This window comes from Pyrenophora tritici-repentis, chromosome 1 (genome assembly GCF_003171515.1).
Source record: "Pyrenophora tritici-repentis strain M4 chromosome 1, whole genome shotgun sequence".
In the NCBI taxonomy this organism is placed as follows: domain Eukaryota; kingdom Fungi; phylum Ascomycota; class Dothideomycetes; order Pleosporales; family Pleosporaceae; genus Pyrenophora; species Pyrenophora tritici-repentis.
The window spans coordinates 1088764-1116522 of NC_089390.1; the positions used below are offsets into that span (position 1 = coordinate 1088764).

The window sequence follows — 27759 nt, forward strand, 5'->3', positions numbered from 1 at the left end:
GGTTCCAAGCTAGCCAGGTGTGCATATACAGGCTAAGATCGATGGATGACAGAAGTTGCCTAATCAGGTAACTGTAGATAGTGACGCCATTGCATGCTAGCTCGGAGTTTTGACGGTAACTAGTCTAATGGCCGACGCGTCTATCTCTTCGGCATGTATCACGTTTAACAGCAGCCTTGCGTGTTGCTTGACCTCGGCTTTTTGTGAGGCGGGGTATAGCTGAGGCTGTATCGTTTGTCTTATTAAGCCACCAAAGAGTTTTATACGTATCTCTACTAGGTTTCACATCATTCTCTTCTTAAGATACTAACAAAATGCTACCGGATCATCACCCGCCCTGTATCCTTTTCGGTTATGACTGCAAGTAGCTCAAAGGAGATTCTTGTTACCTAACTAACAACTTCCTAGCAAGTCCGTTCACAAACAAGGTCCGGCTGGTGCTACAAATCAAGCAAATACCGTTCTGTAAGTCGAAATGTCCTCTCTCTCAGCGTCAACTGCCTGCAGCCAGCAGACTCACACTGATACCACATCAAAGTATACGTCCCTGTTCCATCAATGCTGCCGCGACCCCTCCTGACCTCGACATTCGCTCTGCACTATCGTAAGATACCAGTCTTGGCGATTGGTCGGGAAATCTACTGCGACACTTCACTCATCATCGAGGCATTGGAGCACTTCTTCCCAGCAGTTCAGGGTTGGGGGACTGTGTATCCAAAGGTTGAAGGCGTGGATGGATGGATGTATCGCGGGCTAGTGAGAGGATTCACCAGTTTCTGGACGGATGTAAGTGCGTGAGGTATAGGGGTAAATTATGGCGTTGATTGCCACGTAGAAACCGCTCTTCAGAGCAACGACAGGGCTGATACCGCCGAGTGTCTGGTCTACAGACTTTGGCAAAGACCGGGCACAACTTATTGGACATGCACTTTCACCAGCCAAGCTCGGGTCGAAGATTAACCAAAACCTATCCAATTTGGACCTGCATCTCTCGCTCCTGGAACCAATGTTTGGTTCTGGGACATGGGCGATTCCGACAAATACACCTTCACTGGCTGATATAAGCTTATACTACCAATTACGGTGGGGCATTGATATTGCCGCTGGAAGAGGGATATCCAATCTCAGTGGCGGAGAAACCCATGATACGCAGGAGGATGTTATGGGTCAAGTGTTCAGCCAGGAAAGATATCCAGGGCTTTGGAGATGGTTTCATGCGTTTGAGGCATACATGGACGCTATTCCTGATCTGCAGACCACAGTACCAGAGTCTGATACGAGATGGAAAGACGCACTGCGCCGTACGCCGCTCTTGAGTGACAACGACTTGCTAGTCCCAACCGCCGTCGGCCAGCATCGACCGCTTGATGTCCGAGGGGGTCTATTACCAGGCGTGAGCGTAAAGATTGCACCGGATGACACTGGTCGCAATAATCCGACGAGCGGTACATTGGTAAAGATGGGCGTTGAGGAAGTAGTGATTATGCCAAATGGGAAAGCCGAGTTGGATGTCAGGGTTCATTTTCCGAGGCTTGGATTCCTTATCAAAGTTGTGGAGGGAAGTAAATTGTAATCTTAAAGTAGTGTTAGCATCCTAAAACAAGTCATACGATGTGCATGTCAGAATCGTCAAATCCAGTCGTATTCAGTCCAACGCCATGCTGATGCTGAGAATCGTGCCATATATAATACAGTCTTGGTATACACCCCCTCTTCCTACTTGACTTCCTTTTCCAATAATTCTTTCGCTTCGTTTACTTTGGTCGCTAGGTATGGGCTGCCGCCTCGATCGGGGTGGTTTAGAAGCATGAGCGATCGATGCTTCTTTCGTAGGAGTTCTTTCGTAATGCCTCGTTCCCTAACAGCGTTAGTAGAATTCCCGGGTCCAGATCTGACCGCAGACGTACGGCATCTCGAGTATCAAAGCAGCCTCTCTCCGTGTCATCTTGGGCTCAAAACCGCCCTTGTAGTATCCTCGCCCCAAGGCCGCGCCACCGCCCGATCTCCGAAGTGCCACAAGTGCTGCGCGACCCTTTGTTGTGTTAGCATATCTGACATGATTCTCCGTCCCAGCATCATCCGTATCAAGCCGTTTTGACGTTCAATGAATCGGGGTCCATACGAAGAAAGCCGTAGCACCCGCGCCTAAAATCCACACCCAGGCAGACATGGTTTCTCTCCTGCGCTTGTTGTTTCTGACACAAGATTCGGCAATGTAAACGTTGGACCGAGTACCGCTACCGTCGACTAGGTGGAGATGCGCAGAGTGAGGGCGGCAACGTGGGAAGGAATTTGCGGAGGTGTCTCGGTCGACATGGGATGCAATTGGCGGATAGGAAAGGGAAGTGGGCTGATGCACGGGCCAACCAAAATTTCTGGCCGGCGAACTTCGAGACCACCTTCACGCTTCAACATCACCACCTCCACCACCAATCGCAAGCGTGCGCCGACAAGATGAGAATCGAAACGTGTATGTAGTCTTCGAATAGCGCATATAACAATGCTAACAAACGATAATAGGCTACTTTTGTTCGAGCCCAGTGGTAAAGAGCCTTGTAATCTACACCTATCAAAGCCTAACAAAACCAGTACCCGTCCAAGGGCATCACGTTTGTTCGAAATGACGCAAAGGCTTTCCGTTTCTGCAAGTCAAAATGCCACAAGAACTTCAAGATGAAGCGCAACGTAAGGCGCATGTCCTAATACGAGACGTATACTGACCCTGCTAGCCCCGCAAACTGGCATGGACTAAGAGCTTCCGTCGCGCGCACGGCAAGGAAATGACTGTCGATTCTACCCTCACCTTTGCCCAGCGCCGCAACGTCCCTGTGCGATACAACCGCGACCTCGTCCAGACTACTCTGAAGGCAATGACCAGGGTGACGGAAATTAGGGCACGGAGAGAGCGCGCATTCTACAAGGCCCGTATGCGTGGCAACAAGCAGAGACAGCGTGAGGAGGATAGGAAGCTGGTTGAGGAGAATCAGCATCTGCTGCCACCGAGTGAGAGGTTCTCCAAGGAAGAGCTGGAGGAGAAGGAGGATATGGAGGTCGACGTACAGAAGGTCAAGGCAAAGGTCGCAGCAAGGAGGAAGGAACTTGAAGCCGAGGAGAGCGACTTGGAGAGCGAGATTGAGGAGGTGACGCCGAAGATGAAGAGCAAGAGGAAGCTGAAGATGAAGGTTGGTGGCGGTGTCGAGGCCATGGATGTGGATGAATAGAGCGCAGGCTCGGGAACGATATTCGAAAATAACCGGTTCTTCTCAAGGAAACACGGTGCTGGAGTCTGGCGTCTTATTACGGTATAGCAGTCGACTTTGATACCACGTAAAAGCATGCTTTCATCGCACAACCACTTCTACCAATCACCTTGACCGCAGGCGCGTTCTGACGAGTGGAATTACCATTCACTATTAACTTGGTTACACGCGATATAAATCTAAACAGGGTGATGATAACCATCATCTACAGACGTCTTATCTCGATGCGTGTTTCGACCGTAGGTGGCTGATGTACCGGTCGTAATGTAGTTACTGGTTCCAGCTCGATATCTTCATGCCCTTGTTCTACATCTGTAAGATTCGCCGTCGAATTGCCCCTTTCCCCGACCCGATGAAGGCGACCTGAAAAGCCCGAACTCTTTGAGTGTTTGGAAGTTCCAGTACGTTCGCTACTCTCTTTTGCGCTCCATTTGGATCCAAAGGCGGGGATCATGCGAACGACTAGGGGCTTGAGTGCCGGGGCACAAGCACATGAAATGGCCAGGTTCATCTCGATAGCAGCCCAATAGATTGGAGGGGCGCTATGGTACATGGCGTCGCTGGGATTGTGGGCGAGAACGACCATGGAATGGATTCGAACGACTGAGACAATGCATACGCTGATGATTGTCAGTCGAGAACGCCTGTGTACAAGGGTACTTACATCCAGGCAAGCGACAAGATGACGATCAAAACAATCTTCTGCCTTCGCACGATTTGCAGTTTGTAGATGCGTCGCACCGGTAGAACAGCAAGCATGAGATCGGTGACGGTGTTTATGGTGCTATTAGCATATCGTACTCTGGTCACGTTAGTCAGGTCTTGTTGTTTGCGTCAAAACCTACTTGGGTTCATCCAGGCAGTGGGCAGTTGGTTTCTTCATTACATTCCAAAAAGCATCGACAGGGATGCAGACAAGGGCAAGAGTCAGAAACGCGATAATGCCAGTCACGATACACAGGCCCAAGACGATGTAGTTGACGGTCTGGACTTCCCCGACGAAAAAGATGCGTCGGTACTGCGCCAAGATGGAGATCTTTGTGAGTAAAAGGCCAACACAATAGGTCAAGATGGACCAGTAAAGGTACTGTTACGTTAGCAATTTGCCACGAGATGAACAAGGCCGACCTACTCTCAGACTGTGGATGGTCGAGGGAAGATCGACCAGTGCCTGGTGTTTTCCAGCACCCCATTGCACCTGCTTGACCTGCATTGCCGCCGTGACAAGTGAAAAGGCCTGCTGAGTTAATTTTGCACTCCAGGTAAGCCTCTTACGTCTTACCATTGCCAACGCCATGAGGTAATCCTCCGAGCCCACCTGCCGTACGTACTTGATACGCGCGAAGAAGCGCAGCGAGACGCATACAAATGCCAGTATCGTGAAGCTTAGGACAAGGCCAATGGTCGTTGGTCCCCGGTCATCTTTTGCCAAGGCAGCGAGTACCTCTGGCGATATCTGAGGAGGCGATTGGCTCATCGAGAGGTGTCGAGAGATGTAGCAGGTCAAACGAGGCTGTCAAACTCAGTGAATGCGACAGGATCCACAGCACACTGCTATATACATCATCTCACGCCTCGATGCGCTCTGAAACACGGCCCTCCACATACCTAGATTTTGGCGGAGCCTTTAGGGCTGGACGCCGAAAGGATGCACAAAGTTAAGGCCAACGGGTTTGCATGACTAGAACAGGGTAGCTCCGTACGGTTGTGCCGAGAATGTTGTGGATAAAAGTCAGGGTCAAGATGGGAGGGAAGCGTCACCGTTTAGCCCGTACCAAACTACCTTGACGATGAACAAGCATTCGCGTCGCTGATCAAGTTCTTGGGTGCGATTTGTGGACTTCAGGGTCAAGCCCGATGCCAATGTGAGGATGCCGGTGGAAAATCTTATGGGGTGTATTACTCAAGCGGTTTGTACCGTAGCCCGATCAATGCCCAATGCTAGAGCCTGATATACTCCGTGCTACTATCTGATTGCAGCATAGCACGCGCGAGGCGCCGGTGCAGGTTACAGATAGACGCACCACGGCACTTCTTGCATAGCCGTACATGGACTTCTAGAAACGAAGTGGAAATGAGTGACACCAACAGGGTTCTCCGCTGATGATTGAAGCGGCACACGTGGCTATGCCGAGCAACTCCTAGCGTTGGATAAAGTTTGGACTGATTGTCGATGACATTCTTTCGAGACGTTGGCTCATTCTTCGATTCGGCCTTGTCGCGATACACATCGTTTGGCTTCTGATGAAGCTCCACCATGACTTATCTGGATGATTCCGGAGAATTATACAGGGGTAGTGGACAGGAGAAAGCGACATGGAGAATCGTGTTGTGGCAGTTCGAAGACCGGGCCTGCCGTAGAAACCCCGAAAACCCGGTTTGCGCTAACGAAGCACAGACTGTCCCCTAGCAGAATACATGGGCATTTTTCGTCTTGTATGTATGTATGTATGTATGTAATCCATTAACGTCCTTTATCAGTCAGAGACTATGTAGGACGGTGGCAGATGCCATTCTAGCTATTTTTATCTCTCCTTTGACGTTCGTTGGTTGTGTTTTTGACTATTGTGGTTTAGGCATGTCCTAGCTATTACAGGGGAGGAGAGAAAGTAAAACCCTATTATAGCTGCCTGTTTTTCCTTCTCTTCAACCTATCTCTTTTTGCAACGCTTTCCTCGTGTTCCTAAGTCTGAAAAAAACCTCGAGGGGGAAAAAGCCATGGGATCTTGAACGAGGCGTAGGGTTGTAACAAGCTTAGCGTAGTGTTGTAGTCGTAGCAGTACGTGGCTCGGGTGTACTGCGGCTATAAACTGTCGCTAAGTTTTTTGCAGGGGTAGGTGAAAATTTGCGAGTTGGAGTAAGCCGTTCGATATTTTTTTGGTAAAGCCACAAGTGGCGGTGAGAGGAGAAGGATTCGAACCTTCGACCTCTACTACACTGCAAATTTGGAGTGCGGTAGAGGAATACCAGACGCTTTACCACTGCGCCATCCCCCCTTTTTCGTCTTGAACGAGTGGCCAAAGAACTGTTTGGAGACTTCAGTAAGTCAAGTGTGTAGCTATACCAGTGCAAGAACCTGGCTATAGTCATACGATATGATGAGGCGTGTCTCTGGAGTTGATGTGTCAAATTCACGGTACTTTACTAGGTATGCAGCAGAAACCCCCGTTACAATTTATGATTAGGATCGGCGCTCGCGATAATCCAAGCACCTTGGTACCCAAGTTCTTAGCGACGCCCATATCAAATACAAGTATTGTATGGTCCCTATCTCGGTCCTTAGCAGACGATACGTCTAATAACCGTCTCGAATCAATAGCCCAAGGCGACAGTGCCAGCTACCATAGCCCCCACAATAACCTACTCGCGAAATGTCGTCTGGATCGGGTCCTAGGATCGGAATAGGATCTCGCGTTCGAAGATGGATGCGGTGAAATATCCTGTCAGACCTGTAACGACATTGTCAGAGCATCAACGCAAGTCAAATTCCCGTTCTAAATCCGTAGATGCCGCGATAACGTGCCGTGAAGCTTGTCAAAGACGCATCATCATCCTCGGTAATGATGTCGACCTTTGGCTTCATACGAGAGATCAACCAACGGCATACCCTGTCATGACCTGGTTCAACACAGCTGAGATGTCATCGTCCTGGTAGAGTTGGCTTTTCCAGCCAAATAGCCCAAATTCCTCCTCAGCACTAACCTGGATAGATTGCTCACCTTGACCACTGACAATCGTTTGCGAGCTGTTTGCTAGCACCGGGCGCTCTCGCAGCGATTTGATGAGCGCCTTTCTGTAAGTTGATACTGTCTCGGGGCGCCTCAACAACAAATTTTTATGCTGATTTTACACTGAATCCTGGCTATAACCGAACTTTGTCGGACTTTGTGCCGAAAGGGGATGATGATGGTCGAATTTGCGGGAACCCGGGCTTTTACAAGCTCCGAGGGCCACTGGCAAGATAGGGCCCTGGACTTGGATAGTAGTGTTCAACGTCGCAAGAGTGACCCTTATCTTTCATTTTTTTTCAAGACGCCTCCAAGTTTCATATGACATGACAACGTCTTCGACGCGTCGGTCGTTTTGTACAAGGAGCTTCCAGCAGTTCCCAGCAGTAGATCATGCCAAGAGGTAAGCACATCGGGAGGATCCCCCCGGCAGTGTCCAGCTCTTGTATCGTGGTACTCTACTTTTGCATGTATCGTTGTCTAGCGATCTGTAGGCGATTCTTGGTCTTTGATCCGATCAAGTAACATGGGTGTCCATCTTCCTTTTTCCTTTCTGGCCATCTGAGGTTATTCGTTTCATCGCTCATTTCCGGCATTCTCAAATCGGCCCCGTAACTCAGCTTGAAACAAGTGCGATTAGACGCATCCAAGCGGAAGATATGGGAATGATATGGCGAGTGAAAGGTTGCGGCGTCGTGTCTTCTCGCGCTAAACCAGAAATAGTTAGGCCCGTTAGCGTTGCCGAAAGGGGTTACGCAATCCTCCAGATCGCTCATCTTCTCCACTTGGCGTCTCCATCGAAGCAGACAATACGAGGTGTTCGGAGACGGGTCCGATCATGATCACGCATTGACAACAATCCGTCTTTGTTACGGGAGCCACATCCTTGGATCGCGATACTTTTTGCTGCTGACCCCCACCTCAGAAGTACGGGAAGGAGCTGAATCAAACACATCAACCAAATACTGCCGTAGTCAGTTCGGTCTCGGCTGATCAAAGACGAGCTCGGAAAAATACAGGAGCCCTTGTCGAATTCAAAGAGTGGCAAACACATTTGAGCTGATTATGCAGCCATGCTAGGAAAATCATCTGGCTAGCATCTGACAATTTGATGAGCGTGTGAGTTCGCATCGTGCATGTCACTCACAAGCCAGAAACGCCGAAGAACGACCTCGCCTAGACGTCTGAAACCTGCCACTATTCCCGTCACGAAAGGTGTATACATCACGTGGAAATACCCGACCTGTGTTCCCACGTACAACTTAAAGAGATGGACAGAAAACATGGCCACGCGTTTCCCAAGCATGATCGTTGAACTGCTTGTGATGTTCAGACCTACGCTGCGCGATTTGCGGTGAGATGCGAATGATGTTGTCGTCTGACTTGCGACAACGAATGCGGTATGGCTGGCTGCGAGAAAGCGGGTCTACGGGCAATTCTCCCCGCTGGTTTACGGTACCACGTGACTGGATTCGCGTTCTTAACATTGTGTTTTTACTTGCTTCAGTATACCATACAAGATGTCGTATCAAGCGAGACCCGAGCATGACGAGGATATACCAAAAGAAGGCGTTTGGCGATCGGTGTGGATCAACAACAAAGGAGCATGTCTGATACTGTTGGCCGAGGTTGCTGGGACTTCGAGTGATGCCATATCACGATACCTGCAGCAAGGCGATACCAAGATTCATCCGCTCCAGGTAGGATGATCCGGATTCCAACCTACCACCCACTGACTTGCCAGGTCATCTTTGCACGGATGGGAATCACCTTCATCCTAAGCAACCTGTACATGTGGTGGACGAATGTTCCCCACTTTCCGCTGGGTCGTCGAAATATACGGGGCTGGCTGTTACTTCGTGCTTTCTTTGGGTTCGGTGGACTATACTGCTTATATTGTGAGTACTTTCAACCCAATTATTGCCGCTACTCACACGTACTAGACTCGATACACTACCTTCCACTCGCAGAAGCCGTGGTATTACGTTTTCTAGTTCCCATCGTCACTGCATCGGCGTGCTCTGTCTTTCTTGGCCAAGCCTTTACACGCAAAGAGTTCATAGCGGGAGTTGTGGCCTTTACAGGAGTAGTCATCATCGCACACCCACCATGGATATTCGGCAAAGTTGATGACGATCTCCTTCCCAAGGAACCCACGGGCATTGACAAGGTCACGCCCGCACAACGTTTCATTGCAATCCTGGTCTCCTTGCTGGGGGTCTTGGGCGCGTCTGGGGCATACACAACGATCCGTGTCATCGGTCATCAGGCGCACGCACTCGTGTCTGTCAACTACTTTGCATTTGTCGCAACCACGGGTTCAGCGATTGCGCTCTTGTTGGTTCCTGGTATTGGCTTCCACAAACCACACTCAGCACATGAATGGATCTTGCACATTGGAGTGGGTGTTTGTGGGTTTGCATTGCAGTTTCTCATGACCGCGGGCCTTCAACTTGACAGGACTAGCAAGGCGACGAGCATGTTGTATTTCCAGATTATCATCGCACTTGCTTTCGACTGGGGTATTTGGGGCGTCATTCCCGGGGCATGGAGCATGTTTGGCGGTGCCATTGTCGTGGGCAGTACGCTGTGGAGCGCGTTGCAGAAGCCACAAGCAAAGCCTGAGAAGAAGAAAGAACCAGATGAAGAGAGTGCGTTGCTTGGCGATGAGAGAAGATAGCCCAGTGCTTGTAAGGAGCGACGGTTGCTGGGGTCAATATTTGCATTGTCATATCCCTCACTACAATGTGCACATTCATTACCTACTCATCTCTAGTTTCTCCATGAATGCCGCCTCCACCGCCGCGAGATGTTCGCGCTCCGCCGTTATGCTTGCCATGAGATAGATGACGTTGCCCAGGATTCGAGAGTGTATCTGAACCTGCGATTCCGAAACGTCGTGGAGAAGTGCATCGCGGAGACCTACTGCGGCTGATGAAGTATAACCTAGGTTTATTAGTATAGATGAGAACAAGGAAGATCGACCTACCAGAACCACCCTCGGAAACAAGCGACACGGAAAGAACAGACCCCAGAACATTGACGTGATCGACCCGCTGGTGTTTCGACAAGCTGTCCACAAAGGTCTTTGACCACATGCTCCAAAGGTTGAGCCTGCTGAAATCCTTCCTGGAGGTCCACTGTCCCCTGAAGTGCTTCCATTCCTTACTATTCTTCACACATGACATGATGTACAGGCTAGTATTTGCGACATGGCAGCCCACCGCATGAGCAGTATAGCTGTGTCCATGCAAGAGACCTTCTGACTTCTCATCGCCCCAGAAAGCCTCGAAGATTGAATTGCTTGCCGAAGTGATGGAAAGTGGGAGAAGACCGCCAGTGAGGAGCTTGGCGTTTACGCTGATATCGGGATGTACGTCGAGGAAGGAAGCGGCGGAGAAGCGACCTAGACGATACAGGCCTGTGAATACTTCATCAAATACAACGGGGAGACCAGTCCAGGCCAGCTCGTCGTCAGGCGGGGTCGAATTCGTCTCGAATGTATATCGACGTACGACACGCACTAGACTTTGCTGGAAGAGAGGATCCACAAACATCATGCCGCCGGCTCCTAGAATAACAGGCTCCATGATCAGTGCACCAAACTTCCTGCCCTGCTTCTTCACCAGCTCATCCAATGTTTTCTCGATATACGCCTCATAACGCTCTGAACGTCCTCTCACTGCAAAATCAAAGATTTCGTTTTGGCTGTCAAAGTGTTGTGTCGGACCAAATTCCTCTTCCATGCCTTTGGGCGCTTCAATCATCCACTGTCCGTTTTTGAGTTTGAAAGTCGGGTAGTCGAACCAGAAGCCCCTCCCACGATACCAGTCGACCTTTTCGTTGTACACACATGGCTCAGAAGCATCCATAGCCCCGATTGTGTCTCCATGGTAGCTGCCTTTGAGGCCGAGAACGCCGACGGGCTCCTCTGCGCTATCCCGGCCATACCGCTTGCTGGCTGCTCGGAGTGCCATTTTGATACCCACCTCGGTCGCTGTACTTCCGTTATCCGTGTAGAAGACCTTTGTTAGTCGGGGATTCTGGGCGCCTTTCAACATCTTTTCTGCGAGAGAAAGCGCTGGTTCGTGTGTTGCACCAGCAAACATGACGTGGCCATATCTCCCTGCTGCATATGCTGCCTCTAGTGCGAGTCGCGGATTACCGTGGCCAAGTCCTTGGGTCCACCACGATGCGGAGCCGTCGAATGCAGGATACAAGAGTGAATCGCCGCTCTCCTTGGTTTGTTTGACCTGAAAGTAGTCACCGTACGCAGAGTCAAAGACCAGGATGTCTTCTGCGTTCTTTACGTGCTTGTGCTGGGTGAATGGATGCCAAATTGCTTTGTGAGTGCGCGACGCCATGGTATCAAGGTTGGCGAGCCGTCCATTGTGACTTTTGATGAGCTGTTCGGCTACAAGACCGACCTGACTCCCCTGGCTCTGCGAGTCGTAGTACCCTTGCATCGTCTCCGTCTCCTTCTTCGTCCCGGCCCCAATTCCATCAAGATTCGGTATCCAGGGTAGCGTAAAGGCGGATATGCCCAGGTCCTTGAAGTACTTTTGCAGGTACTCGGCATTTTGGTACTTGTTCTTGTCATCAAAGCACACCACTGCGTCAATGTCGTATCCTCGCATGATCAGCGACTCGGCAGCTGAGATGGTTGATGAAATTCCACCCAGCCGATGGTCTCCAACGAGTACTGATGGAAGTCTCAACGGCCGAAGAATATCCGCCTGTGGGGTACCCGAAGGCCCTGGGCTGAGCACTCCACCAGCCGTCTCGACAATGGCAAGGCCCATGGTATCCGGTTTCATTACTACCACATTCTGCTGGACAGTCTTGAAGACAGTCTGGCTGATGAGCTCATCGCTAGGCTTGGTTCGTCAACACTATTCTATCACCATATCGAGCAACATACGAGACATTTGGACCCTCGTGCCGCTACATGCGGGCTCACAGCTTTGTCAAATTTAAACAGCGTGGAAACAGACTGTCCGCTGTACTTTTGCACATAACTATAACTGTCAGTCACCGATATCACAACCGTCTCCAACTCACCAATCATCTGCTTCATCCGCTGGGCCTGTCGACACCGGCTTGATATAGTGCACACTCCATTTCGGCTTCCTGCCAAAGTGGGCACCTAGCAGCGTCGAAAAGACAGTTTTTCCAACCCCAGTATTTGCACCATAAACCTGCACCGCAACCAGCTTCTTCCACAAACCTCCTGGAACCCTGGCCATGTTGTTCGAATGTGTTGAGTCGATGCGCGTTGGGGTAGGTGGCTAGCCAATGCAAAAGCGCGCTAGTGCGGCTAAGTATGCAGCTCTAATGAATGACTCAATGCCACCGATGGCTGCATATCGGACGGCACAGACAGTTTATACATTTTGTTAGCTAATAGATGACGAACACAGGCCATGCGTTGACAACCGAGCTGACAGGGAAGTCGCGGCAACCGTCCTGTTGATACTCAGGTACCGTCACCCCGTCTCTACACACAAGTATGGGACATGCAGGGTTGGAAAGTCGACTGCGCGACCTACTTGATCGACGACAAGTAAATTCGACGCTGCGCAATCTGACCCTTCCCAAATCCAATCAAGTCGACTTTTCGTCCAACGATTTTCTTTCCTTGTCAACTTCACCCCAACTCAAATCCCTGTTTCTTGAAGAGCTCCAAAAGGATCTACCCCTCGGCTCCGGTGGATCTCGGCTACTGGATGGAAATTCGAATTATGCCGAGGAACTAGAGCGCGACATTGCTGCTTTTCACGGTGCCGAAGCAGGACTGTTATTCAATTCGGGTTTCGATGCCAATGCCGGGTTCTTTGCGTGTGTCCCGCAGCCAGGCGATGTAATTGTGTACGATGAGCTTGTACATGCAAGTGTGCATGATGGGATGAGGTTGTCGCGTGCAGGGGACAGGTTGTCTTTTAAGCATAATTCCGTGTCCTCGTTGAGGGGCATTCTCACACGGCTGCGAGACGGAAAGAGCAGTGTTTTTGTGACTGTGGAGTCAATCTATAGCATGGACGGCGACGTGTGTCCGTTGAGAGATGTCGTGGACGTGGTTGAAGAGGTCTTGGGTCTGCGAGGTTATGTCGTTGTGGACGAGGCGCATTCGACGGGTGTTTTGGGACTAAATGGACGCGGTCTGGTTTGCGAGCTTGGTCTTGAGCATCGCATCTTCGCCCGGCTGCATACCTTTGGAAAGGCGATAGCAGCGAATGGTGGTAAGTCAACAGCAAGTCGTGTTGACAGTGATTGACATGTGCAGCGATACTCCTAGGCTCCTCCATCCTACGACACTACCTGATCAACTACGCAAGACCGCTCATATACACCACATTTCTATCCTATCCCTCACTCGCACTTATTCGCTCCTCTTACACGCTTTTGAAATCCGGACAGAGCGTTCCGCTACAGGCACAACTTCATCAACTCACCCAAACCCTGTACACCCATCTCAATGGCCTTCAGGAAGTATCCAATGCAGCCCGTCAGACATTACGTATTCCAAGCGCATGTCCACAGTCACCCATATTCGCGGTGCAATTGGAAAAGCCAAAAGCGCTAGCGATATTCCTACAGAGCCGCGGTATGATGGTGAGGGCTGTTGTGACGCCGACAGTACCGGCGGGCACTGATCGAATCAGGATATGCCTACACTCTGGGAATACCGTGGCAGAGGTCGAGAAGCTCGTAGAAGCGCTTGGAGCATGGTGCGAGAACCACACTCTAGAGACACCCAGAGCCAGACTCTAGCCAGCAGCCACATGTAGCCAATTATCAATTGTATTACGCTACAATATGCTCAAACGCAAGCTACGACTGTACAAGCAGGCGGTGATGCGGCTTGTATAAGCTGACGCAGGGGAGTGGGGCGTGCCTCTGAATCAGTGGCATGGATGGGCAACTAGAGGGGCGATCTCATCTCCTAAGCCCGAATCCTAAGCCCGAAACAACGTCGCCGTGCCGCCGAGGCTAGCCATAGACATACCGGCCTCGGTGATGTCGAGTGGGTTTATTCTGTTGAGCGTTATATAATGTAAAGATGCAACCCCGCGCTTGATCAGCTTGGCCGTCATTGGTCGAACCCCACGTAGTGTCTTGCGTGTCTGAGACATTCGAATGGCGATGATTCTGTCCTCTACCTTTGCCATGTCTCACAGAGTGCTGGTTCGTACGGGTCGTGGGTTGTCCTTCACTCCCCGCTCCCGGCAGATCTCCCGTTCATTTAGCACCGTCCTTGACACGCCTGTCGATCCCGGAACCCAGCAACTCCGCAAGACGTCTGTATTCGAAAAGGCACTCAATGCAAATGCCCCCCGAACGACGTGGACAAAGGAGGAGATTACCGAAGTCTACAATACGTCGCTGATTGACCTCACCCATGCAGCGGTATGTTTGGCATCAGCTGTTCAAGACCCCCCTGACTCTCTAGGCCACGGTGCATCGGCGGTTCCATGACCCCGCTGCCATCCAAATGTGCACGCTCTTCAACATCAAGACTGGAGGCTGTAGCGAAGACTGCTCCTACTGTGCGCAATCGTCTCGCTACGACACGGGCTTGAAGGCGACGAAGCTGAGCTCGGTGGATTCCGTCTTGGAAGCGGCCCGCATCGCCAAGGAGAATGGGAGCTCGCGCTTCTGCATGGGCGCGGCGTGGAGAGACATGCGAGGCAGAAAGACCAACCTCAAGAACATCAAGGAGATGATCAAGGGCGTGCGGGGCATGGGCATGGAGGCGTGCGTGACGCTGGGCATGGTTGATGCTGCACAAGCAAAGGAGCTCAAGGAGGCCGGTCTGACTGCGTACAACCACAACGTCGATACCAGTCGCGAGCACTATCTGACGGTCATCACCACGCGTTCCTACGATGAACGGCTCAACACCATCAAGAACGTCCAGGAGGCGGGTATCCATGTGTGTACTGGCGGCATCCTCGGGCTGGGCGAAAAGGCTCGCGACCACGTCGGTCTCATCCACACGGTAGCCACGTTGCCAGCCCATCCCGAATCTTTCCCCGTCAACGCTCTTGTGCCAATCAAGGGCACTCCGTTGGGAGAGACACAGGCCATCTCCTTTGACGCCATCCTACGCACGATTGCCACAGCGCGCCTTGTCATGCCCGCGACCATCATCAGGCTCGCGGCCGGCCGTCACACAATGCGTGAGGAGAAGCAGATTCTGTGCTTCCAGGCCGGCGCCAATGCCGTCTTTACCGGTGAAAAGATGTTGACGACGGCTTGCAATGGTTGGGAGGAGGACAAGGCCATGTTCAACCGGTGGGGTCTAAGACCCATGAAGATGGAGGAGACGATTGGCGAGAAGCGCATGCCCGGCCAGGACGAAGCCGAGGCTGTCGTTGCCGCTGCTGAGGCCGAAGCGACGGTGCAGGTCTTGGGTTAGTCAGTCTCAGAGATCTGTGACGCTGGTCTAGAACATGGAAGGATGACAACCTTGACCAGGGTGCTAGCGCCCGCCAATGACGTAGCTTCTACCAAGACGTGAAATACAGACATGACAGACATGATGAACTTGTTGACTTACCATCTACCTCAACATGTTTTCTCCGTCCATTTACACAATTGGCATATTTCAGCTGGGGCTTACATCAGCCCTCAGCGCATATGGCTTGTATCTCTCCTACCAGAACATAACGCGGCTGCAGCAGTACGAGGAAAGGAGCGAAAAGGCGGCGGAATGGTCAAACACAGCAGCGGAGAGGTTGCACAAGACGCGAACGACGCAGACGAGCGGCACCGTGACGGTAGGATGTCTGTCGATAATAGTGATGTAGCTAACGCATCAATCTATAGCTACTCGTTAGCTTCGTAACCTCAACCGCTCTTCTGCTCGTCCCCCGCTTCGCATCCCCCAGCGTACTGATTGCTACTGGTGTTGCAAACGGCATGGCTTTGTACCTGTCCCGCACACACATGGCCAATTTCTGGAACGACAACACTCAAACACGCGTCCCGTTTGTGGAAAAGTTCAACGAGGCGATACGGGGAAGCAAACAGGTCGTATTGTTGCTCGGTACTTTGTGTTTGGCGTGGGGAGCCGCAGGAGGTATATGGGCGGGCATGGCGAATGGAGGGTCGGGTATGCTAGGACTGGCGGTTTGGGGGTTGGTCGTCGGAGGGAGGGTTGCTTCTATTGCGCCGAAAATGGGGTGGACGTGATGGCGATTAAACTACGACTTGTAATCCTGTACATCCTGCATCGCTTGCATTTCCTGTACCACACGTACACTGTCTGCCTCCTTGACCCACTCTTCAATCCGGGCTCCGACGTCCCCGACAAGCCGCTCGTATGTTTCATTGACAAAGAACAACGACGTATGTGCCGTGACCTCGTCCATGTTCTCCATAAACACTCTGATCCATGTGGGGTCTTTGTTTCCGTCGGCGTCTTTTGGCGGCAACATGCAAAACTTCCTCAGCTTCTTCGGCTTTACCTCGCCCTCGTTGGTATCAGCTTTAAGCTGACTATACCGGCTGTCCGTTGTGGAGAGTGTATAGGAAGATTCAGCGCGTTCATTTGGCGGGGGCTGGTTCATGATTCCACTGCGAGAGAATTCGTAGTTGGCGTAGGGGCTTCGAGAGTCGTGGGTCGGCTCAGAGTCTCCCAGTTCCATGGCACCCACATCCTCTTCAAGCTCGACAATCACAGAAGGTGGCTCAGGCTTGTCTTCTGCAGGTATTTTGCCGTCTCGCAAGTCTGCCTCTCGCTGTCTCTGTCGTGCTTCCGCCTCCCGTTGCTCTGCTTCTGTCTGTCGCTGTTCCCTCTCCCTCTGCCTTTGCTTCTCCTCCGCGGACATGTGCTTTTCTTTTTCCTGGGTCTCTTTCTCCTTTCGTTCCTTTTCGACCTGCTCCTGTCGCTTCTTCTCTTCATTTTCTCTTTGCTTTTTATCTTTTTCAACCTGCTCCAGTCTCTTCTTTTCTCCCTTCTCCCGCTCTTTCCTCTCCTTTGCCTTGTCCTTTTCCCACCTCTCTTGCATTTTTGTCCGCTCGTTGATGGTCTTGTTGCGCATCTTGACGGCCTTTTGGTACTCCTTTAGGGCTTGGTCGTGTTCCTTCTCAGCAGCTTTCCGCGAGGCCTTGTCCGGAAACTGCATCAGATCTACAAATGGTGGTTCCTGGGGGATGGGTGGAATTTCGGGAAGATTAGTAGGGCCATCCTCACAGGGTGCAGAGGGGATTTCTGGACTGCTTGGCATACCGTGATCCTGCTCGGCCTCGATAGATGCACGTGGTGTATCGGCTATGGGGTCGGGATTTATGTGAGTCAGCTCTGGCTCTGGTGAGACCGTCGAATCGCTCCTTGCATGTTCGAGGAAATATCCCTCTCCAACGCTGGCATCGCCGCCTTGATGTTGTAGTCGCAAACTGGCAGAGCACTTGGGCGATGTTGGGGTGGGAGATTTTGGAGACTTTGGCTTTTTATGCCTCCCGGTACTCGCAGTATAATAATTAACAAAGCGTATCCGGGGTACTGTGGGCATCCGGGGATGAGCGGCCTTTCTCTTACTTTCATCATCTTCCTCTAGCGCTCGCACCTTTACATACCGATCCTTGAGTTCTTTGTAATCGGCCATGGCACCACCAAACTCTAGATGCGACTTGACAAGACCCTTTGTAGCTTCCTTTAGACCGTCTTTGTAATGTTTAGTAAGCCAATGCACGCTGTTCTCCCATCCTTTGCGGTTCGGTAGACGAACGTCGTTGGGGAAAGCCGGATTGTAATTAGGATCTGCTGGCTTGGGATTGAAGATGGTACTCATTCTGCTAGGTCTTTGCCCTGCATCCTCAATGATGGCATCGTGTGGTGGCGGCGGCGGGGAGCTGAAGATGCTCCCCAGTCCAGCCTTGATGATGCCAGGATGCATACCCAGAAACGGGACATCGAAGTTGACGACACCAATAATACGATGGCGAAAGACGAGCGCAATATCTCCAGCAAGCAGTCCGCCCATGGAGTGGCCAAGCAAGATGATGTCGGTCCATTGGTCTTCATGTGGGGCTAGCCTAGTAGTGTGAGCTTGAGCTATCCAACCTCTCAAACGTCATACCATCGCGAGAAATTATCCCTTGCAATCTCGAGCGAGTCCCTCGACTTGTACCTGGGATAGATTTTGGTATGTACTACGTGAGTTTCGGCAAGCGTAATCGTCACGAGATTATGGACGTGCGCCGGGAAGCTTCTGAAACTTGTTTCGTTTCCCATGAAGCCATGGATATAGACGAGGAGTAAACGACGTCGCCCAGATTCTTCTAGTGTAGGGTCTGGGACGAGCGACTGCGTAGAAGAGGATCGCGGATCTTGCGACTGCATGGCCATTGGAGAATATGGCGGCGGCTCACTCGAAGACTCCCGGGGTGGGAGAGGTGGTGGTCGTTGTTTCTCAGACGACGTCATTGTTGGAGGAGTGATTGCGACATGTAAGATAACAACAGTTGATGTAGTTAGCTTAGAGCTATCGAAGCCTTTGACGTTCGATTCGCGTAGAGGGGTAATGTGGGGTAGCGCGGGCAACAGCACAGCCTCGTCAAAGTCGGCATAACACTACCTATCATCTTGAAGCAATTGCGATGCACAGTCTATTCAGCTGCGTAGCTCCAAGGACAAAAGGTGAACAACTCACCCTCAACCTCTACCATGACAGCGGAGAAAATATTGCCATGTTCATGCAGTTGCAATCACGCCGGTACATGCCGTCGTATCGAACTCTAAAATTATACTGCATGACTCTGTTATGCTGAGTCGTACACAGGGTCATAGGCTGCGTGGGACTATTCAAGGCGTGATATATGTGTGGTGTTATAAAAGCTCAATTAAGCACACGAAGCACGTCGGACATCAGCGCCGGTTGAGGGTGCGACAAGTCCAGGAAGGCCTGGATGGCTCTGTTTGTTGTGGCGGAACAGCCAGGGGCGGCAGGGTAAACATGCTAGCAACTGGGGCGTTCCAAAGACGCGCTCGTGATGGTAACAACAAAGTGTATAGGCCGACCCTGTCTTTGCAATGGCACTAGATATGCTTGGCAATACGCTTGAGCAGGACGGCAGATTGCACAGTCGTGACGTTGGGTGCGACGACAGCACGACGGCAGCTAAGAATAACAGACTTTGCAGCGCGGGCCATGGACCTGCATACCAGCGTTCCAGAATGCGGTTCCTGAGAGACGGAGGCGTGATAGTGTGGACGCCACTGCAGGTGCGGCGGGAAAGCCGACTAGCCAGGCCGCGTGCCATGGTAGAGTGAATTCTCCGTAGTCGATGTTCGACAACTGCACCTGAACATGGAGACACTGGATGCAGTAAATGCGTGGGGAAATTGGCCGTCGTCATGAGCGGCGCAAATTGTCGTAGGCGAGAGAGAGAGTGAGCGGTTGTCACCATCTCGTGCGTCGGTGGATCCTTCTATTCTCGGACACGTTATCTCGCTTGCAGGCCAATCATCCCCCGTTCACGGCCGGCAGACCCCAAACCGTTTCTCTGCTTCTGGTCAGGTCGGTGTCAGTGTCTCGCTCCTCTGTAGCGTGCTGCTCCAGCGCTCCTTCTCTTCTACCACGACTCCCGCTGCGACGTCGACAATTCACGGACCAGCGCTACCGGCAGTGGGGAGCCTCAGGACGAAAGCGATACCGCTACCACCGCACCCTCACGCCGCCGTCGCGCGATATTTGCTCCACGTCTGGTCCTACCCCGTTGCAACATCGCAGACAATCACACCCACGCTAGGACAGCGAATTGCGACCGACATTCCCCATAACACCCGCCTGTCCGACCAAACGCGAGCCCTTTGCGAGCAGATGCTGCCCTTTTGACCATCTCCACGTGAGTATTCACGACATCTCGTCATGCTGATTGCTGATCGTTGCCCGTTAGACATCTCGCTGCCAGCCGTCTGGCGTCCATTCTTTTCTCCACATTCGCTCCTCGCACTCTGTGCCTACTCGACTGACTCCATTGACTGGACCATTGCCAAGGCTGAAGCCTGAACGTCCGCTCATTTCAAGACGATACTGACAACCAACTTGCTGCTCGTCGCCACATGTTCTGCCAACACCTACACGACACTTGCAATTCGCCACTGATCCTCTGAGAGCATCTCCGCTAGGCCTATGGACTACGCCGCACCAGCCGCCAGGATACCGAGATTCTACCGCCAACGGCAGAATATCCCACTCAACGACCAAGAGGAGCATCCTGCGCCGGCCAGTTGTGAGCCGGAACCCAGACGAGAGGACATGGGCAGAGCTCATCGCTTCTTTCACCGCCGCGCAGCCCACGGGAACACGCGTGTAGTCACGGTTGCCGTCGAGGTTGTTGCTACTGTCGACACCAACGGGAAGTTGGTTGCGGAGGAGACTCTGGCGCCCGTCACACCACAGGTCCCTACTCCGGCAGTCACGGCAGCAGTCCCCGCATCACAGCCCTCGGTGCGTCCAGCAGCGCAGCAGCCCCTCCCGTCTGTCCAACTGCCTGCTGTACCGGCTGTGCCTACAGTAGCTCTCCCTGTCTTGCCAGTCGTGCCAGCCGTTCCCACAGTGCCGGTTCCCGTGTTGCCATCTGTACCAGCAGTACCGCCTTTTCCTAGCGATCTCACCGTCCCTGGATATCCCTATTCTACAGACGTTCCTGTTGCGCAACCTGCATCTCCAGAGGTCCCCAGCGCATCGCCAGTGCCGACAGGTGGACCCGGAAGTACCGTCAGACCACCTGGAGTCCCAAATCTATCGCTCCTTTCGTCAATACATTCCGGAAATTCGACCGCGTCCAGTAAGTGCATGAATGTGTTTTGTTTGACCAATCTAACATTACAGGCACTGTGCTGTCTTCGTTTGTTTCTCTGGGCAGCATCTCGGCCCCGACAGCGACAGAGCTCGTCGCCTCCATTGCCGATGCGCCAACTTTGGCGTCTGCATCACAGTCTTTACCCACATCCAGCTCTTTGCGATCTTCGACATCTTTGACATCTTCGACATCTTCGGCATCTTCAAAATCTTCGACGTCAAAATCTTCGACGTCCTTGACATCTGCGACATCGACATCAACATCTGCCGAGTCTCGTTCTGCTAGTCGCTCCGCATCTACCCCTGATGCGTCCACGACGGCCGTCTACTATGGCGGCGGCGGCGGTAATGCGCCTGGAACGGTGACTTCCCCTGCTGCAGCCACGTCAACTGCTTCTGGTGCAGCTGCCAGCAGCCCCTCTCCACTTGAGACTCCACAAGTAGTCGGGAGTATAGTAGGCAGTCTTGCTGGTGCTGCGCTTATCCTCGCTCTAATCCTATTGCTTCTCCGACGCCACAAGCGAAAGAGAGGCGGTGCGCTGCAACTCACTGGCGACGATCATATCGAAAACCCCCAGTCTGTCAGACAGGCGCCTGCGAGTAGCAGTCTTGTCCCTGCAGCCTTTCTCCACCGCTTCTCTGCCATGTCGGGCAAGACAGCAGACACCACCACCAGCGCTGGTGAGAGGAGCTTCCAGAGGGTGTCTGGCCGCAAACTCCCCTCCGCATTCAGCGAGGGCATGACATCGGACCAGTTTGCTGGCGGAAGCACAATGTCTGGTTCGTCCTTCTACCAGGATGAGCACGGTGTCTATGGCGGCCCGGGCCTGTCAAAAGAGTTTGGAAAGGAGATTGGCGACTCCTCTCTTAACCGCGAGTCAGGACCGATGAACATCCGGCCTGGCCCAGCCAAAACACCAGTCATACGGCACCCCGAAGACGACAACCCCTTTTCGGACCGCAACTACCTGAGCCCACCGCAGTCGCCCAACACCGAGCCCCCTCCTAGAGGCACGCTTGGAAGAAGCCTGCCCTCAGCCGATGGGTCGCGCTCGAGCAGATTCACGGAGAATGTCTGAACGAGCCTTTACCCCTTCTTACACTCGCTCAATCTCTTTACCTCACGACACGCATGAACGTGCGTATTGCTTTATCTGCATTGTATCTACCGTCTCGATTGTCGGCGGTCTGTCTTGTATACCCCTGGATCCGCTCGACAAATTCGATACTCACCACATACTGTCCTTAATCGGGTCGCATTACCGCGGCCTAGAATAATGTCTTGTCGGTCTCCACTTCTGCTTTTTTACATTTGTCTGGTTTCGATTCGTACGAGCTGCCGTTTGGGAGCAGTGCGCAGTTACACCCTGGTTGCTTGATAGAGATACCCAGGTCCGCCCGTTTGTTTACAGGTCGTGTATATATGCTGCGTCAAGGTAGCCCATGCATGTAGTCGCCATGTTTGACATGTATTGCGATTCGTGCAGGCTAGAGGTCTATTTGTAGAGTCGGTTAGGTTTATCCCTGACCAATGCACAAAAGTTTGATCTTGAATGTCGTTGTAGTTGTGATGTGGGTCGCTTCAGGCTTGGCGCGCCGAGAAGACTATGTTATCGCAGGACCATCTCCTAGAACGGTTCATGCTGCAAAGAATGTGATGTCAGCGTGCGCAATCGGTTAGCTCAGCCACAACCACAGCCGTTACAGCCTAGTCACGCACTGCCCCGAGATCGACGGCATGCTTGATGTGCTCCTAGCGTATAAGGCCGGCAACCTGTTTATATATAAGCTTGTGCGTCTGAGGAAGTATTTCTAGCCTTGTCAACTCTTCTATCACTCTATCAACTCTTTCAACGCTTCTGATCATCACCTACAACATGGCCTCCCTCGCCCCATCTCCTCAAGCCATTGGCGTATTCTCTCAGTTCATCGCTCAAGGCCCAGAGACGCTTGTTATGAAGGAAAAGGTCATGTCTCTCACCGGCGACAGCTTCAGCATCAAGCTCGCAAACGGTACGCCCCTGTTGAAAGTCGAGGGCAAAGTCATGAGCATCTCAGGACGAAAGAAGATGTTTGACATGCAAGGCAACCACATATGCAGCCTTGTCAAGGAGCATTTCCACATCCACACGACGTTTGCAGTGGAGGATCCCAGTGGTGCGAAGATCATGGAGGTGAAGAGTAATTTCAAGTGTAAGTTTAGATGGAAGGTGTAGCGGAGGTAGTTGCTAATCATCTTGGCAGTGTTCGGAAGCAAGGCAACTGCAACCTTTACCTCGCAAAGCGGAAAGCAGGAGACTCTTGTTATGCATGGCAACTATTTCGATACCAGCGCTGATATTATTGATGAAGCACAGGGGGGTATGTTTGATGACTCGTGGTGTGACTTGATGTTATGCTAACTGTCAAGCAGGCTTCATCGTCGCACGTATCAACCGCAAAATCCTCAGCGGCAAAGATATACTTTTCGGCCAGCAAACATACGGCGTGCAGATTGCACCGGGTGTAGATATGGCGCTCATTGCTGCTCTCTGCATCTGCCTGGATGAGAAGAACAACGAGCAATCAGGCTAAATACCCCCTATTGTTTCCATGACGAATGAATGAGTCTTTTTACCATTTCCTCGATTGCTTCCTTCTCTTTGTCGTCACAACGCATGAAGTGGTCTGGGATTGAATACATCCCAGGCATACTAGTTAATGATAACGAATACCAAACATCTCGCCCATCGGGCAACTTAGCCCAATATACATCATCAAAGCCCACTTGATACGAGACAAAGCTGCCGCGTTTCATGTCTGAAAGTGTCGCCTCGGGCCTTGTGACTGGAACGCAATGACAACGACTGACACGATTGAATGCAAATCCTCAAACACGTTATAACGGCATGCCCATGGCAATCAGTATTCAATGACAGTTTCGAGAAAATGGTGGAAGGCGTGAAGAATAAGCGCAAAGAATGACAAACAAGATAGGAGTAACCCATGTATTAGAGAGTGATCCTAGTCCATTCACCTCATGTGCCTCCCCTTTCTATGCCTAGCCTACTGCAAACAACGAGAATGAGAGTTTTACAAAGTCAAGACGAGGAAATAGCCCGTAAAACATGATGCGGGTGATGGAACAACAAGTCAAGGAAAGAACTGAAAAAAGAGTGATGATAGTGAAATATGCTTGAAAACGCCATGTGATGAATGCTACGCTGGACGCAAGGAAAGTCGGTCTTCTTCAGAAAACGTATATCCTTCTTACAACCTCTTCCTCTGTGTCTTCTTCGACACCACCTTCTCACCGGACACGCCTTGCGTATGCGGTCCTGAGGCAATGTATTGGCCTGGACGGATAACGCGGTGTAGCTGGAGCTGGAGCTAGGACATATGAATCATATTCTCATTCACTTGGACCCAACGAGTAATTCAGACCCTGGCACGTCATGTCCAAAGTCAAGGATCAATGTCCTTCCATCCTGGCTCGTGGCTACAACACGTCTGTAATCGCTCTTGGCTGATAGAATCCAGCTTGTTGTCCAGTTTTTGTAAACGGCATATGTCTGACCGGTTTCGTAGTCGGAGACTTGAATGCTCTGGTCGTATGAACCAGAGACGATGCGGCCGTTGAATGCGTCGAGGAACAGAGAACGCACAAGGCCATCGTGCTTGACTCTGCTGTGGACAAGCTCACCGGTCGACGCATCAAACTTGTATACAACATGGTCGTTGCCACCTGCGAGCACGTACTTGGCGTCATCGGAGAATTCAACAGCTGCAAGGCCACGGTCCTCTGACGGAAAGTCCTTGATGGAAACACCAGTCTCCAAGTTCCAGAGCTTGGCAATGCCGTCGCCACTAGCAGAGACGAGGAAGTTGCCACGTAGCTGGACAGCGTTGACGGGTCCGCGGTGGCCCTTGAGTGTGCGGATGCAGTTGCCCGTCTTGCGATCCCAGACTTTGATCATGGCGTCCTTGGAGCATGAGATGATGTACTTGTCGTCGAGGCACACATCAAGAACACCGGCCTCGTGTCCGCGAAGTCGGTACATTGGAACGTATTCGTCACCAGTAATGTCCCACACAATGCAGGTGTAGTCTGAAGATCCAGTCACCATAATCTCGCTGTCATACTGGAGGCACAGAATGGACGCATCGTGGTAGTCGATAGGAACCGTGTAGATTTCGTTGCCGACCTTGGTTCCGTTCATGGATGCATGGCTGATGACGCGTTCCGGTCTCTCTTCCATGGACGGGGGAGTGTTTGCCGTTGGACGGTGGTTGGGTCCACCGTATACCCTGATGCATTTGTAAGTTTTGAGGTCCCATACACGAATGGTCCGGTCACGCGAGCCGGTAATGGCCTTGTTCTCGTCAAACTGGCAGCAGTAGACGCTGTCGGTGTGGCCGTTGAGGTAGATGGCAGCGGGGGTTCCAGTCTTCCATCGGGCGTCGATGATGCTCCTGGCCTCGAACATTCTCTTCCAGTCCTGTGCAGGAGCAGGGTTGCCGCCCGACATCTTGCCGGTGCCCAGACCACCCATCTGGATCGGGGCGGGTGACACGTGTACCTCGGGCTCGTGTTTGCGGAGGAAGACGTTTCGCCATACGTGTGGCGACGATGCGTGTTCGTGCCAGCTGCGAGAGACGCGCTCGGCACGGACCAGGGATGCTGCGTCGAGGTTGGAAAGGACCGTGGTAGCGAGTTCAGCAGGGAGGCGTTGGAAGGGGTCGACTTTGGCACGGTTAGCTTGGTCACCACGTAGCAGTGCCACGACTTACTCATCTTCTTCTCTGTCACGCTGTCGGCCCGCACAATCGGCGAGGCACACGTCATGTCGACACCGCTCTCGTTGTCTTTGATGTCGTCGTCGCGCATCGACGGGGTGATGAGGCCATTGAGGAAACGTTGCGTGTGTTCTTGCTCGCGGCGGAGCTGGTTCTGGCGGTCCTGGTTGGCGGCGGCGGCTGCTTGTCGTGCGGCCGAGCCTGGAAGGACGGGGGGATAGGCGGGGGCAGTGAAGACGTTCTTGAGGTCGGTCGATGGCCCTGAAGCGGTAGGGCGGCGGCGCATGCTACTCAGGCGCTTGAAGGGAGAAAAGACTTTTGAGTTGAGCGGCGTGCTGGGCGGCTGTTGGAACGTGGGAATGCCCGAGTCTTGGTGCTGCAGGGGCTGTCGTTGATGGTCGGTAGCGAGTGGTTTGGCCGTGCTCGACGAGGGAAGTGACTCAAAGAGAGAGTGAATGGAGCCACGACGGCGCTGTGCGGGCGTTGCTGAAGAAACAGACGACATGCGCCGGCGCGTCTTTTGTCGGGTGAAACTGCCCGTGACGGCCCCAATGGCGCGGGAGAAGGAGCTTGACTGTGAGTGCTGTGACGAGCCGTCGACGTGCATGGTGGCCTCGTTGACGGCATCGAGCATGTTTGCGTCCTTCATGTCCTGGTGGTAGTGCGTGGGGAACGTCTGCGAGATTGTGCGCTTCATCGTGTGCGGCGGCGGTACGGGGGCAGCGCTGTCGTCGTCTACGTCGGAGGAGGTCTTGGGCCGGTGCGACAGGATTGACTGTCTGCGCGCCGACATTGATGCTGGCACGTCGGGCAGGCGTTGGCAAACTCGCTAAACGTGGCGATTCAGATGGACGACGGCAAAGGAGCGGCGCTGGTCGGGCAAAGGATGGCGAGACGCTGTGCGATGGGCTGACGAAGAGAGCGTGCACAGCAACTCTGATGCCGTGAAATGAAGCCGGAAAGGAGCCGGGACGATGGCGAGAAAAGGAGGGTGAGGGCGGAAACAAGGACGGCAGAACGCTGGCACGGGAGGGTATCGCATAAGTACCAAGTAGAGTGGAGGAAAAGGCAAAGCAGCCAGAGTCTGCGGCAACACTAGCTAAGGAGAGGTGCAGGGAGTGATGTGACATTACTCTCTCCTGCAGCCGATCTCAACTCCGGTTCGAGTGCGTCCCGAACCTGGTCTGTTCACAAAGCAACACCATCCCTGCCGCCTCCGTCGCCATAACCACGCCTGACGCTCAAACAAAATCCTCTGACCGTTGTCGTTGCTGCCACCACACCCACACCACACACCGCTCCCACCGTTTGCACCTGAATCGCTTTGAGACGATACGCGAAACCAACCAAACGCTGCAAAACATCATGGCTACTGCCCCGCCCGCACCAGTCCCCAGTCTGTACCGCTTTGTCTTTCTCTGGCTGGAGCCCGTTTCCACCCTCACAGGCGCCGTCTATGCCTACTTCTTCCAGCCCATCTACCTCAACCTCACCCATGCCCCCAGTGCTCCCGGCTCCGACATTCCCATTGCTACAAGCGTCGTCCTAGCCCAGCTAGCCAACTTGTACCTTGGCTTGAGTTTGATCGAAGCCTCTATCCTGCGCGCAACCACCGAACTCAAGGTCTGGAACGCCCTCATCGTCTGTCTGCTGCTCGCCGACTTTGGGCACCTGTATTCCGTCCTACCCCTTGGCGCCCATGTCTACTGGGCCTATTGGCGGTGGAACGCCATTGACTACGGCAACGTCCCTTTTGTCTACTTTCTCGCCATTACCCGCATCTGCATGCTCTTGCGCCTAGGTTTCCCCAGCCAAGGTGTGAGTGAAGGTGTGAGTGAAGGTGTGAGTGAAGGTGTGAGTGAAGGTGTGAGTGAAGGTGTGAGTGAAGGTGAGAGGTTGAAGAGCACATGACGTGCTAGGCGAACCTTCAACCCAAGCCATGCCCCTAGCTCACCACTACGGCTATCGTAATCTCAATCCATCTCAAACCAATTGCACCGTGATAGCTCAACTTTCTGTCCTGCCATTCGCCCGCCAAATGCCATCAATCCGCAGTAGGCAACCTAACCGAGTGGGAATACCCCAGATCCACCCTCGCATACCCTGTCCGCGTAGAGCGCCACACTTCTACACCGCCCAATTCTCACCACCTCACCATGTTACTAAATGCTTTCTCAACCATTT

General features: G+C 52.5%; 13 protein-coding genes across 13 annotated transcripts; 8 read left to right on the plus strand and 5 right to left on the minus strand.

Annotated features, from left to right (window-relative positions):
* Positions 1 to 558: 558 nt before the first annotated feature.
* PtrM4_004190 (Gst, Glutathione S-transferase) lies at positions 559 to 1573 on the plus strand (the record flags this gene model as incomplete). The annotated part of the gene is made up of 2 exons (XM_001930440.2): positions 559 to 786; positions 836 to 1573. 2 exons carry the CDS (start codon positions 559 to 561, stop codon positions 1571 to 1573), a joined length of 966 nt encoding a protein of 321 aa, XP_001930475.1.
* Positions 1574 to 1716: 143 nt separating this feature from the next.
* On the minus strand, positions 1717 to 2170 carry PtrM4_004200 (DnaJ multi-domain protein; the record flags this gene model as incomplete). Its single annotated transcript, XM_001930441.2, has 3 exons — positions 1717 to 1858; positions 1908 to 2032; positions 2123 to 2170. 3 exons carry the CDS (start codon positions 2168 to 2170, stop codon positions 1717 to 1719), a joined length of 315 nt encoding a protein of 104 aa, XP_001930476.1.
* Positions 2171 to 2454: 284 nt separating this feature from the next.
* Positions 2455 to 3221, plus strand: PtrM4_004210 (ribosome biogenesis protein RLP24; the record flags this gene model as incomplete). Its single annotated transcript, XM_001930442.2, has 4 exons — positions 2455 to 2470; positions 2521 to 2543; positions 2590 to 2685; positions 2730 to 3221. The coding sequence occupies 4 exons, from the start codon at positions 2455 to 2457 to the stop codon at positions 3219 to 3221; spliced, it is 627 nt and encodes a 208-aa protein (XP_001930477.1).
* Positions 3222 to 3465: 244 nt separating this feature from the next.
* On the minus strand, positions 3466 to 4737 carry PtrM4_004220 (uncharacterized protein; the record flags this gene model as incomplete). The annotated part of the gene is made up of 5 exons (XM_066102712.1): positions 3466 to 3880; positions 3925 to 4062; positions 4106 to 4347; positions 4393 to 4497; positions 4543 to 4737. The coding sequence occupies 5 exons, from the start codon at positions 4735 to 4737 to the stop codon at positions 3466 to 3468; spliced, it is 1095 nt and encodes a 364-aa protein (XP_065964914.1).
* Positions 4738 to 8508: 3771 nt separating this feature from the next.
* On the plus strand, positions 8509 to 9668 carry PtrM4_004230 (RhaT, Permease drug-metabolite transporter (DMT) superfamily; the record flags this gene model as incomplete). Its single annotated transcript, XM_001930445.1, has 3 exons — positions 8509 to 8688; positions 8733 to 8886; positions 8932 to 9668. The coding sequence occupies 3 exons, from the start codon at positions 8509 to 8511 to the stop codon at positions 9666 to 9668; spliced, it is 1071 nt and encodes a 356-aa protein (XP_001930480.1).
* A 78-nt stretch (positions 9669 to 9746) lies between these two features.
* Positions 9747 to 12234, minus strand: PtrM4_004240 (BioA, Adenosylmethionine-8-amino-7-oxononanoate aminotransferase; the record flags this gene model as incomplete). Its single annotated transcript, XM_066102713.1, has 4 exons — positions 9747 to 9934; positions 9978 to 11865; positions 11910 to 12006; positions 12050 to 12234. The coding sequence occupies 4 exons, from the start codon at positions 12232 to 12234 to the stop codon at positions 9747 to 9749; spliced, it is 2358 nt and encodes a 785-aa protein (XP_065964915.1).
* A 263-nt stretch (positions 12235 to 12497) lies between these two features.
* Positions 12498 to 13759, plus strand: PtrM4_004250 (Aminotran-1-2 domain containing protein; the record flags this gene model as incomplete). The annotated part of the gene is made up of 2 exons (XM_001930447.2): positions 12498 to 13227; positions 13272 to 13759. 2 exons carry the CDS (start codon positions 12498 to 12500, stop codon positions 13757 to 13759), a joined length of 1218 nt encoding a protein of 405 aa, XP_001930482.2.
* Positions 13760 to 14155: 396 nt separating this feature from the next.
* On the plus strand, positions 14156 to 15407 carry PtrM4_004260 (BioB, Biotin synthase; the record flags this gene model as incomplete). The annotated part of the gene is made up of 2 exons (XM_066102714.1): positions 14156 to 14395; positions 14439 to 15407. The coding sequence occupies 2 exons, from the start codon at positions 14156 to 14158 to the stop codon at positions 15405 to 15407; spliced, it is 1209 nt and encodes a 402-aa protein (XP_065964916.1).
* A 787-nt stretch (positions 15408 to 16194) lies between these two features.
* PtrM4_004270 (TolA, Membrane protein involved in colicin uptake) lies at positions 16195 to 18419 on the minus strand (the record flags this gene model as incomplete). Its single annotated transcript, XM_066102715.1, has 3 exons — positions 16195 to 16200; positions 16252 to 18028; positions 18073 to 18419. 3 exons carry the CDS (start codon positions 18417 to 18419, stop codon positions 16195 to 16197), a joined length of 2130 nt encoding a protein of 709 aa, XP_065964917.1.
* Positions 18420 to 21443: 3024 nt separating this feature from the next.
* PtrM4_004280 (uncharacterized protein) lies at positions 21444 to 21878 on the plus strand (the record flags this gene model as incomplete). The annotated part of the gene is made up of 1 exon (XM_066102716.1): positions 21444 to 21878. One exon carries the CDS (start codon positions 21444 to 21446, stop codon positions 21876 to 21878), a length of 435 nt encoding a protein of 144 aa, XP_065964918.1.
* Positions 21879 to 22676: 798 nt separating this feature from the next.
* Positions 22677 to 23373, plus strand: PtrM4_004290 (Tub-2 domain containing protein; the record flags this gene model as incomplete). The annotated part of the gene is made up of 3 exons (XM_001930450.2): positions 22677 to 22992; positions 23044 to 23160; positions 23213 to 23373. The coding sequence occupies 3 exons, from the start codon at positions 22677 to 22679 to the stop codon at positions 23371 to 23373; spliced, it is 594 nt and encodes a 197-aa protein (XP_001930485.1).
* An 821-nt stretch (positions 23374 to 24194) lies between these two features.
* On the minus strand, positions 24195 to 26368 carry PtrM4_004300 (WD40 repeat protein; the record flags this gene model as incomplete). Its single annotated transcript, XM_001930451.1, has 2 exons — positions 24195 to 25522; positions 25570 to 26368. The coding sequence occupies 2 exons, from the start codon at positions 26366 to 26368 to the stop codon at positions 24195 to 24197; spliced, it is 2127 nt and encodes a 708-aa protein (XP_001930486.1).
* Positions 26369 to 26940: 572 nt separating this feature from the next.
* On the plus strand, positions 26941 to 27486 carry PtrM4_004310 (SelP-N domain containing protein; the record flags this gene model as incomplete). The annotated part of the gene is made up of 1 exon (XM_001930452.2): positions 26941 to 27486. The coding sequence occupies one exon, from the start codon at positions 26941 to 26943 to the stop codon at positions 27484 to 27486; it is 546 nt and encodes a 181-aa protein (XP_001930487.2).
* Positions 27487 to 27759: the final 273 nt, after the last annotated feature.